Below are 12,381 nucleotides of genomic sequence, written 5' to 3' on the forward strand. Positions count from 1 at the left end.
TCTGGCTCCACAGTCCTTGTGATTGCCTACTGCCCTCTAGAGCCTCTGCTCACTAATGAAATACTGAAGATTCAAAATGATTTCAAAAATATTTCAGAATAGACACCAAGCTATCCCTACAGTGACAGCAGTCCAGACCTTGCCTCCACTGGGTCCTTCCCTGTCAGCCAGTTAGAGGCACAGGGCATGAGGTTGTAGGAGAGAGCAGAGCCATCCCATGGAGACTCTGGGTCCCTGTTGGAATGCACCTACCAGCCAGAATCACCCATCTTGGATTCTTACACGAAAAAATAAACTTCTACTGTACACTTTGGAGTCTACTTATTCCTACACCCTACACTGTTTTCTTTATTATGGTCAAAGGTTGAAGTCAGCTGCCTTTGAGAATAATAAAAATCCATGAAGGGGCTTATGGAAACTTCTAATTTCCCAGTGTCTCATATTCAATCAGTTACAGTCCCCCGCTACATGCAGTGGTACCCCAGATGAGGACAGAAGACATCAAGTCAGGGGAAAGTGAGCGCATGCATTACGTTACCACATCTGTTTCCTTCAAGCGAGGTCCCGTTTCTCTTGGGGCTGGAGCCCGGGGGCCTCAGACCAGGTGCTGAGGTGCCTCCAGAGGACATGGTGCTGCTACGGGGACCAATGGCAGTGGCGGCTGGGCCTCCCGCAAGGTGACCGTCTCCAGAGATCTGCCTCTTGCAGTACAGTGAGGAGGAGGTGGGCAGGGAGCCCCTGTGGTTAAAGGTGGAGGCGGAGGGGTCCACACAGTAGCGGTTCATGCCCACAGGGTTCACCAGGCACTCCTCGGTGGTGACTGTCTTTGCTAAGCAAGAAGGCAGGGCAGAGAAGCAGAGATCAGAGAGCAGTTCAAGAGGGCACCCAGTGCTCAGTCTTGGCACCCTCTCCCCAGAGGCCTCGGTGCCACTCTCTGTGGGGATGAGGATGAGTGATGGAGCCATGACGTAATCCCAAAAATCCCTCCACTCAGTAGACTGAGACATATGCCTCATCCACAAGGCTTATTACTGCAGGAATAGGAGATGTGTACCTCTCTGCTCAGATGAGAAAGTGGTTATCCTGGTGATCGGAACATAAAATGCAAACAGATCTTTTTCCTTCCATGTCTTTGCCCCTCCAGCCATCTCTGACAACTCATCTGAGCCTTCCCATTCTCTCCCTCACTGCCCATCACAATTGTCTCCTTCACAGGGCCCAGGACTCCTGGACTTTCACCTGGTCCAGGAGCCATAATGTCCCAGAGTTATGAGACTCAACTTGGACATGGGTGGTGACAAAGGTGGATGCTACATCCTTTCTCCCCACACTTTTAGTTCTAATACCATGCAGGCACTAACCTCTGTCCAAGGTAACAAAGTGGGGACACAAATACTGATCTGAAGGGCCCCACAGTCTCCTGAACCCTGCAAATCAGAGATAAAGAGCCACTTTAAAGCTCATGCAGAGTACCTGAAGAGTCTGTCCGCCTAATCATCAGCTTTCTTGCCCCAAATAAATCAAAATTTTCTATATTTTTAAAGCTCAACTTTGCAGCATGTTGAACTCTGATTGTGAGCTACACCTGTGACCAAGTAGTACAGGAGGGTTTGTTTTGTTTTTAGGAGCAAAGTTCAGGTAACAGAATGAGGAAGGAAAGCGTTCTAGTAATTCCTTCTCTTCATTCCTTCCAATTCCAGACAAGATCATTTCTGCCTAGCTCAATCATTAACTGTATTTATATTAGACATGACCACAACAGATCTTGACGCCCTCAAAAATGCACCAGAATAACAAAACCAATGACTCCTCCAAGGTTGGCAATGGGGAACTACATTTGGGGCTACAAGATGCAAACATCCCTGCATTATATGGATTCTTCTTACAATATAGGTATTGCAAGATTAATACTTTATTATGTTAAGAAGAGAGCAGGTCTCTTCATGTATGGGGTTGCATGTGGAGCATGCCTAAAAATTAATGTCATTGTGGGTAGGATGCAGCTAGAGCATTGCTTAAAGTGAAATTTCTAAGTGTAAATTCTTACATTAAAAAAGAAGAAAGATTTCAAGTTAATAATCTAATCTTCCACATTAAAATACTGGGGGAGAAGAGCAAAAAAAATCTAAAGCAAGCAGAATAATTAATTAGAGAGTAGAACAATAATAGAAAAAAATCAATGAAGCCAAAAGCTGACTCTTTGAAAAGATCAATAAAATTAAGAAACTTTAAGCTAGATTGGTCAAGAAAAGAGAGAAGACTCAAACTACTAGAATCAGGAATGAGAGGTGACATTATCACTATTCTAACAGAAATAAAATGGATTAATAAGGAATACTATGAACAACAAAATGTCAATAAAGGGGGTAACAGAAGAAGTGAATAAACTACTAAACTACTGAAACTAACTCAAAAGGAAATAATAGATAATCTGAGTATACCTTTAACAAGCAGAGGCTAAATGGCTTCACAGACAAATTCTACCAAGCATATAAAGATGAATTAAAACCAATGCTTCATAAACTGTTCCAAAATATAGAAGAGGAGAGTATGGACTATATTGCATCCCTCCAAAAAATCATTTAGGTTAATGGCCCTAACCCTTAGTGTGACCATATTTAGAGAGAAGGTCTATAAGGAGGTCACAAGAGTTAAGTGAGATCTTAAGGGTAGAATCGATTAAGAAGACAGGACTGAAAAGAAGAGGAAGAAATATGAGAGAACACTCCCTCTCTCTGCGTGCACCGGCACACATGCACACGCAGAAGAGGTCATGTGAGGACACAGCATGAAAATGGCTGTCCTCTAGCCAGGAAGAGAAACTCTGATTGCAGGTCATTCTCAGACCTCTAGCATACAGAATTGCGAGAAAATAAAATAAATTGCTTAAGTGACCAGTCTGTGGTATTCTGTTATGGCAGCCAAGAAGAATAATATGAGGAGTAAATACTTCTTAACTCATTCTATGAGGCTACTACTACCCTAATACCAAAACCAAAAAAGTAAAAAAAAAGACATTACATGAAAAGAAAATATAGATCATTATCTCTTATGAATATGGATGCAAAAATCCTCAACAAAATACTAGCAAACAAATCCAGTAACATATAAAATGACTTATACACTATGACCAAGTAGGATTTACCCCAGGAATGCAAGGTTTGTCTAATATCTGAAAATCAATATGTATATCATTCATAAAATAAAAAACATGATAATCTACAGATGCAGCAAAATCATTTGACAAAATACAACACCCTTTAATGATTAAAAAATAATTACTCAATACAGTAGAAATAGAATGGAACTCCTCAACCTGATAAAGGATGTCTACAAAAAAAAAATCTACAGCTAACATCATAGTTAATGATGAAAGACTGGATGCTTTTCCACCTAAAAATAGAGCAAGAGAAGAATGAATATTCTCATCACTCCTATTTAACACTGTACTGGAGGTTTCTGCAAGGACAATTAAGAAAAATACAAGGCATATAGATTAGAATGGAAGAAATAAAACTATCTCTTATATGTAGAAAATCCTAAAGAACCACTAAAATACTACTGAAACTAATAAATAGAGTTCATCAACATTTCAGGATACAAGATCAATTTGTAAACATCAATTACATTTCTATGCACTTGCATTAACAATCTGAAAATGAAATTAAGAAAACAATTCCACTTATAATAGCATTAAAAAGAATAACACACTAAGGAATATATTTAACAAAAGAAGTGTAAAGCTTATGCTTTGAAAACTACATAACATTGTTGAAATAAATTAAAGGAGATCTAAATAAATGAGGGAAATCCCATCTTAATGTATCAGAGACCTAATATTGTTAAGATGTCAATACTGTCTAAATTGATCTACAGAGGCAAAGCAAATCTTGTCAGAATCTCAGCTTTTTTGGTAGAAATTAACAATTTGATTTTTAAGCCCATATGGATTTTCAAGGAACAAAGAATAGTCAAAACAATCATACAAAATGAAGAAGAAAGTAGAGTATTCATATTTCCCAGTTTCAAAATTTGCTACAAAACAATGGTGATAAATACAGTGTGGTCCTGAGATCAACAATATAGAATTGTGAGCCCAGAAGTAAACCCATGTGTGTGTTCAAGTGCTTTCAACAAGGGTGCTGAGATCATTCAACAGGGAAAAAAATAGTCTTTTAGTAACTGGTGGTGGAACAACTAAATTGTCACATGTTAAACAATGAAGTTAGACCTTTGTTTCACAGCACACACCAACAATTCACTCCAAATGCACCAAAGGCCTAAAATGTAAGAGCAAAAACACAAAGCTCTTAGAAAGAAAGCAGTAAATCTTCATGACCTTGGGTTTGGCAATGCATTCTTAGAGTTGACACCAAAAGAGAGGGAGGGAGAGAGAGAGAGAAAGAGAGAGAGAGAGAGAGAGAGAGAGAGAGAGAGAGAAATTGGAACTTTATTAAAATTTTAAACTTTAAACTTTAAAAATTTGTGCTTTGCTATCATCAAGAAAGTGAAAAGATAACCCAAAGGAGGAAGAAAATATCTGCAATTTTCTTCAACTTGTATCCAAAGTACATTAAGGGACTCTTACAATGCAACAATAAAAGGAAAATCCAATTTAAAAGTGAGTTAAGTATTCTTTCACTGTGCTTTGTTGGAGTTCAGGTTTCTCTTATTCCTTTCTTGGCTATCTATTTTTTTCCAGGCTCCTTTGCTGTAATTTGAACATCACCTTCTGCCTGAACACAAAGGTCTTAGAGTTGCTCCTAGTCTAGGTGACTAGACTTTTAAAGGATTCATCAAAGTTTAACCCAACCAGTCTTCTAATGTCCACCGAAGACGGTTCCTACAAAGATTCAGCTGCCTCTCAACCTATCTCAGAAGCATTAATAAAGAATCTTGGTAACTTGACTCTCAACCCTAGTATCAAAATCTCTTTCCCTCTGCCAGAATATTCACTCCAGCAGCAGGACCAAGAAAACAATTTACAGAGGATTGGTGATGGCAGACCTTATAACAGGAGGGGAGTAGGCATACTGGTGACTGTTTAGAAAGAACTGAGGGAATGGCTGGTAAAATTAGATACCAATACCGCAATCAATTTTCTCTGTGTTGAGAAGAAATATGGTTGAAGGAAGTGGAGATTTAAAAAAAAGAATTAAAAACTTTCAGTGTAGCTGTCATTATTGCCTGTATCTTAGAGAGCTTCCTGAGGAGAAGACCAGCATAGAGAATAATTATAACAAGGAATCGATTTAGCCATAAGCCTTATTGCTATACTGTTCATTCTTGATAGTAATTGAAGGGTCACTATGAAGCAGCTTGGGAAAGCACCTCTCTGCTCTGTTGGACCGTAGGGCAGTATTTTGATAACCTATGATTTTAGTTCTGCGATGTCTTTTTTCTTGCATCTCTTTTCTAACTTGATTCCAGTAACTTACTAGGAATCTAATACAGCTTGCATTTGAATGACTTCAATATGCTGGAGTGCCACTTTTTTATTTGTCTCCAAGAAGCATTAATAGGTCTTGTGTGTGTAGTTCAGAAGCTTGAAGTCAGTAAGATGAAACCCAACACAGGCATTTGAAGCAGCCACTTGTGACAGAGGAATGTTAAAAAACAACAACCAAAAAAAAAAAAAAAAAACCCCTACTGGGGTTACAGCATAATAGGGGCAGGGTCATTTAGCTAGAGTTTCTGGTTTTTAAAAATTTGAATTGTACTAAAATGTATGATGTGCTATTTCAATTTTTATTAGCAATTAAATGTATGCATAGAGGATCTTACTAAAAGTGAGATGCATTTGAAAAGAAATGGACAAAAGATTGAAAAATGTTTCTCTAAAGAAGACCCAGATATCCAATAAGCACATGAAAACAAGTCCCATATCACCAGTCAGTAGAAAGTGCAAGTCAAAACCATAATGAAGTACCACTTCACACAATTTAATGCTTATTTAGGAAGCTTTTCCAGCAGCCCAGGGAAGCTGAAGGACCTGGCCCGTTTGCCACAGGGTCTCAGATCCCAAGGCAGCCGCTTACTGGGTCACAGCCCCCGCCCCCACTTCTGCTCTCTGTGGGAACGTGTGTGGTTCCTAGATCTGTCTGACGGTGCCCAGATTTCCTGATTGGGACACCACAGCACCGCCAAGATGGCGTGTTCCCCGCTTGCAGTGTCGTGCCCATTGGGAACATCCCACCTGTGGCACTCTTAGTTGTGTGTCGGGTCTTACGTTTCTTTTCACACAGTCTCATTCTGCTTTAGCCAGTAATACTGTCGTGTGTGGGTTCCGCTTTTATTTTACAAACACGGGACTTGGGTCCAGGTGAAATCACTTGCCCGAGGTGACGTGGCCAGTAAGTGACGAGGTTGAGGTTTCAACCTGGACAGTCTGGCTCAAGAGTCCTTTTCTGCTTAGAGTGGGAACCTGGTCAGAAGCAAGGACAGTTCGCGCTTTTTGTTGTTAAATATTCCCGTTGATTATAAAGTTTCCTTTAGAAAGAAAGGAATAAATACGTGGCAGTAAAAACCAAAAACATTCATAGGACAGGTATGATCAAAAAGTCAGCCAATTAGAAGTGTTGGAATTGCTGCAGAGAAATTGGAATCCTCATACATTGCTGGTAGGAATGTAAAATGGTGCAATCTAGCTCTTGCTCAAATGGTTAAAAATAGAGTTACCAAATAATCCAGGAATTCTACTTCTAGGTGTACATGTCCAGAAGAAATGAAAACACTATCAACACAAAAAAATTGTACATGAATGTTTTTAGAAGCACAATTCATAATAGCCAAAAGGTATGAACAACCCAAATGGCCATCAACAGGTGAGTGGATAAACAAAAGGTGGGTACATCCATACAATGGAATATTATTCAGGCAAAAAAAGACAAAGCATAATCACTTGTTACAGCATGAATGAACCTTAAAATATTATGCTAAGTGAAAGAAGCCAGTCACAAAAGACCAGATATGAAATGACTTGCATGTATATGAAATGTCCAGGATTGGCCCAATCTATAGAGATGAAAAGTAGATTAGGACTTGGAGGTTGAGAGCACAGAGACTGATAGTAAAAGAGCATGTGGTTTCTTTTGAGGTGCCAAAAATGTGCTATAATTGGCTGGGGTGATGGTTGCACATATCAGTGAATATACTAAAAACACTGAGTTACACATTTCAAATGTGAAATTAAATTATATATAAAGTATATCTTAATAAGCCTTTTTTTTTAAAAAAAAAAAAAAAGTGATTGCAGAAACCCAGTGTTAGACTGTGAACACGTTCTTTTTTTTTTTTAAGATTTATTTATTTATTTATTTATTTATACATACAAGCACTGGGTACAGTCAGAAGTGTGGGAGGGTGAGAGAATTCACCAGAGCCAGAGGGGAGAGCAGAGCAGGCCGACTGACGAAGTACATTGCTGAGGGGAGCAGCGGGCGGCAGGCGAGGTCTGCGTACCATTTGGGACCCTCACCGGTGGCCGGGGATTGAACTGGCGCTGCAGAGGCTGTGGGCAGCTTTGCAACCCAGCGCTCAACCGCTGCGCCACCGGGGAGGCCCTATGAACACGTTCTTAAGAGAGTCGTACACTCAAGTCTAATACACAGGCTTAGCCACTAGGACACAGATAAGCTGAGCAGCCAAATGGTTGCGTGCTCTGTGCCTCATGCCTTCCTGGCAATGCAGGGCTGCAAGACAACTTCAGGAATCTGAAACTCTGCACCGCACCTGAACAGCCTCTATGCTATCTCTTCTTGGCATGACCCAGGGAAGAGCTCTTATTGGTCAGAAGACATAAGGAGGTAATTCCAAAAAGGACCATGCTACAGAGCTATATACTAGACTGCATCCTAAATGGAGTGAGGAAGAAAACTAACATTAACTGAGAACCTACTATGGGCCAGCATAGCCTTTTCCTCACCTCTATAAGCAGGGGTGCTGACACATTATACCTGAGTGTGAAATTGACTGCTATGATGTAGCCCATCATTATTCAACCATGGGACTGAAAAGGCCCTTCACACAGCACCCAGCCCAGCATTGTCCCAAGGGTTAAGTGTGTCCCAGTGTATTTGTTTCCTAAGGCTACAGAAAGTACCACAAATTTGGTGGCTTGAACGAGAGAAATGTATTCTCTCCTAGTTCTGGAAGACAGATGCCCAAACCCAAAGTGTCGGCAGGGCCATGCTCTCTCTGAAGGCTACTCCTGGCCTGGCCTAGCTTGTGTCAGGCGCTGACAATCCCTGGTGCTGTTCCACCATTGATACATCACTCCCATCTCTGCCTCTGTTGCCACATGGGATTCTCCCTATATCTGTGTTTGTGTCCAAATTTCCTTCTTATAAGGACACTGGTCATTGGATTGAACCCACAATGACCTTATCTGAAAGTGGTGTTATCTGCAAAAACCCTATTTCCAAAGAATGTCCCATTCACAGGCACCAGAGGTTAGAATTTGGACATACATATTTTTGGGAGACACAATAACAGGTGAACATTATTTGTTAGTAGTCATATATATTGGTGTACATTTACAAAGTAATTAGCTTATTTCACTGACACGGCATCTTTGCTTAAGATGACTAAGATGTATATGAAATGCTAGAGTTGAAAGAAATGAATCAATTGAAAGGAGTATCTTGAGTGAACACTTGTATAAGCGTTACTCAGACATAACCAAAATTGTGCAGGTGGGAGATTAACAGTGAAATGCACTGAACTAGAGACAACCCCTCCTTTCAAGCAGGGTGGTATTAAGAGGAAAATAAGGTAAATAACTGCACCACTTATCTGAAGCTTCCCAGAAGGGATTTTACAGTCTCCCTCACAGGGAGTCATTGTGCTATAAAATCTTATTGCCTGAAAGTTCCTTGTCACATCTAACACCACATGCTCATACTTCAGCTAAAAAGATGACCGTGGCATAAGTATCTTTTATACTATTCAAAACTGAAGTCCTCCAACTGCGGGGGGGGGGGGTGAATTAACAAAAGCAGAATTTCTAGCAGCTGAAAATTCAACCATTTAAATTGTTACTGAAATCCGTTATGTAAAGTTGGTAAAAGAAAGGACCAAATCTGTACTAGCAGAACCACACTCTCCAGCGGTTTTGCAGCTGACTGTGAGTGAACACCAGATGGGGCCACAGACCTGTGCTCTGCGTCAGGCTCAGCCACCCAGCCCGCATCCAGACTCCCGTGCACAGACCGGGGTGATCCTCAGGGCTGAAGTTCACTTCATGGTCCTTTTCTCCTGGATTCTTAGAAAATCCCTTCTCATCTGAAATGAGCTGTCTTGTCTTCCTGGCACCTCTCATTACACAGGGGAATCCTACCCAGCCTCTACTGGAGACCATTTAATCGCTGTGGAGAACGCTGACTCAACAAAGCAGGGTAAACAGGGGTTTCATGCACCTCTCTTTTATAACCCTGGCTTAACTCAACACTAATGATGTACTTGTAAATCATTAAGTCTTTCCTCCAGAAAAAGGAACAATCTGGTTTTTTTCTCCACAATCACAAGAGTGTGCTTAAATAGAAAGGCAAACACAAATGGCAATTCAAAGAAGGCTGCCTCATTTCCAGGGGTTAGCGTCTTGGGTAATTTCAGGAGACCCTGACATTCCTTTTACACCAAAGCTAAGCTGTTTGTGGACTATGGTTTCCTGTAGCTGCTGTGTATAAAGTCTGCCTATTAGTGAGGCCAAAGAACACTCTAGAAGAGCTCAAACCCACTCAAGTCTCAAGGGACAGACACACTTCTGAATCTGAACTAGTCTAAGCTGCCTTGTTTGGGGAACACACATCCAGGGCTCTGAGTCTGGCACCTGTGTGCTTCTGGCTCCTCCCTCACCCTTGCCCCTGGGAATGTCCCTGCACCCTAGGCTGCCAGGACCACATGCTGCAGCCCCAGAGGATCAAGCATGAGCACCTGGATGTGGAGAATCTCCAAAGAGTAGTCGGAAGTGAAAGAAGAACAGTATGGAAAAAACCAAGAGCCAGAGAAAGAAAGAAAGAAAGAGATTCCAAAGCAGTGACAGCTGCACAGAGAAGGAAAAGGGACCAGTAGGTACAAAATTATGGAGTTTTAGTTTCGCCTGATGTTCACCTGTTTTCATTTAGGACACAAGACCTATAAATGAGCTTGGACGATTTTGTTTAAAAATTAAAATGCCACTTTACTTGCATTCTCTAACTAAATGAAACCTCCAAAGCAATAACACTGTCTGCAAAATTATTCTCAAATAAAACCTATTTATGCAATATTTAACCCCCAAATTCCCATCTTATCTTATATACTCACTATTCCTTCCCAGCACTGAACAGTTCTCTTTTTTTCTTCTCTCTCCCTAACATGCACACACTTACCAGTTACTCCCCATTTTATTCCCCACATCCTTCATAATTTTCCAAGGCTGGCAGCCATTGCCCACAAGTGAGCCCAGCCCAACAGGCCACACAGCCCTGCCCAGGCTGGCAAGAAGGTCAAGCCTCTGGTCCAGTGTCCAGAGGGTTCCAGGTGTGAGCAGTGTGGCTCGCTGCTTTTCAAGAGAAAGCAGCCCCACAGATGCCTCATCCTGAAACCCAGTTAAAAAAGGAACACAGCCAGTCTGAAAATACCCAATAGCTGTGGATTAACCATTGCCCCATGCTCAGCCAGGTGCCACCACCTCAGGAGCATAGCCAGTAACCCTGGAACACACAGAAAGAGACCTACAAGGGGAGAAGCAGAAAGAGGAAGAGGGGCAAGAGGAGGAAGGCCCCAGAACAATAGTGGAAGTGCTCCTCCCCCACTCACCCCCAGGGACCAGGGGCCTTGTTTCCTACCTTGGGTAGCTGTGCCTCCTCCACCAGGCAGCCTCTGGCAGGCACTCACATGCTCTGTCCAGCCCTGCAGGTGCCCAGCACGTGTTTGCTCAGAGCTGTGGGAGTCGGACAGGCCCTCCAAGGGGCTTCCTGGCACAGAAACCAGCAGATTTCCTCCCTGCCCTCGTGCTGGCTTTCTCTGAGGCTCCGGTGGAGGTTTGCAGACTTTCTTTTCTCAGGCTCAGTCCCGCCCCTTGTTCTTGCGCTTAGATAAGCTCATCTCGTTTTTTTCCCTGAGGGCCTCTGTGGCCTCTTGTCCCAACCTTCCTGGTTCAAAGGGCACCAGGCAACACCACCTACAAGGCTTAGCATTTCATTCGATTCAATTAAATTTTCCATTAACTTGGTTCCCCCTGGCCAGTATGGATTTTCTCTTTAAGCTTTTCTCTAAGTTCAAATCACTCAGCCCCTCAGGATCAACCTTATGACTCCCCTCTGGTCCATTTAAGTACATTTTATTTTTTCTCCCCTAATTAGACACACAGAAACCAACCATATTTTTTAATGCCTGACACCTGAATTTCTTGAGTCCTCCTCGATGATGTTTTCGGTTTGCTAAGATTTTGTTATAAGTCTATGGGTTGGTTAACTCCCACGGAAATTTTGCCCAAAGGCGATTTTGCCTTTTGAAAGTAGTTTGAAAGAATGGATGCCCTTTCAGTCTCAAGAATTAAGCAGGTACTGTCTCTGCTTTCTCCATGGTCTGGCTGCTTTGCCAGACCCAGCTTTATGTACCTCAGATTTATGGGGACTCCCAGAGGTGTGGGAAGGTGAAGGTGGAGGACCATCTGCAGTCATGGTGGCGTTCTCAAAAGTCCCCAAACTTTTTAATCTCTCATAGAACTTTAGAGAAATTAAAAGTGATCCTTAATGAGGAAAATGTTCAAGTCCCTGAAATAAAGGACATCTTGTAAATTTTGGTTCTAAGTGGGCATCCTGACTTTCAGGAAGGCTCACAGAACTTTCTGGTCCTGCTCACACGGATGGAGCAAGCTGCCAAGTTGGGAGATGCTCTGTGGAGATGGCTGTATAAGGAACTAACAGCTGGTGAGAAATTCAATCCTGCCAACAGCCACGTGAACGAATTGGGAAGTGGAGCATTCCCTAGTTAAGCTTAAAGATGTCTGAAGCCTGTGAGGGGCCCAGAGCCAGAGAGACCCAGTGAGCTGCACACGAACTCCTGAGACTCACAAAAACTACAAGATATCAAACTTTTTCAAGCCACTAACTTTTGGAGTAATTTGTTACACAGCAGTAAAAAACTAACGCAGACAGGAAATGGGGACTTGTTTCCCCCTTGGACTCTGTATGTTCAAATTGGAAGTTGTATTTAGCGATTTAGCAGCACCTAGGATGGATCTGTGACAGAATGTCTGTCCAATTCTCTGCCAGGAAGTTAGTGGGATTTTTTTTTTCAGCAAAAGTTTTATTGCTTATGTATAAGATCCAGAAACCAGCCACTAATAGGAGAGCACTCGTGAGGGTTATCTGAGAAGCCTACTGGTTTCCTAAG

The 12,381-nt window shown here is 41.9% G+C and overlaps 1 protein-coding gene across 1 annotated transcript in view; it reads right to left on the bottom strand.

Moving 5' to 3' along the window:
- The window catches only part of SCML4 (Scm polycomb group protein like 4), a 95,721-nt gene that overhangs the window by 12,517 nt on the left and 70,823 nt on the right, over positions 1–12,381 (bottom strand). Inside the window, exon 6 of the mRNA XM_037520176.1 lies at positions 539–829. Coding sequence (XP_037376073.1) covers positions 539–829 — 291 coding nt within the window. The remainder of the gene's footprint in view (positions 1–538; positions 830–12,381) is intronic.

Source organism: Talpa occidentalis, unplaced genomic scaffold (genome assembly GCF_014898055.3).
Source record: "Talpa occidentalis isolate TD23 unplaced genomic scaffold, MPIMG_talOcc4v2.1 talOcc4.2, whole genome shotgun sequence".
Lineage (NCBI taxonomy): Eukaryota > Metazoa > Chordata > Mammalia > Eulipotyphla > Talpidae > Talpa > Talpa occidentalis.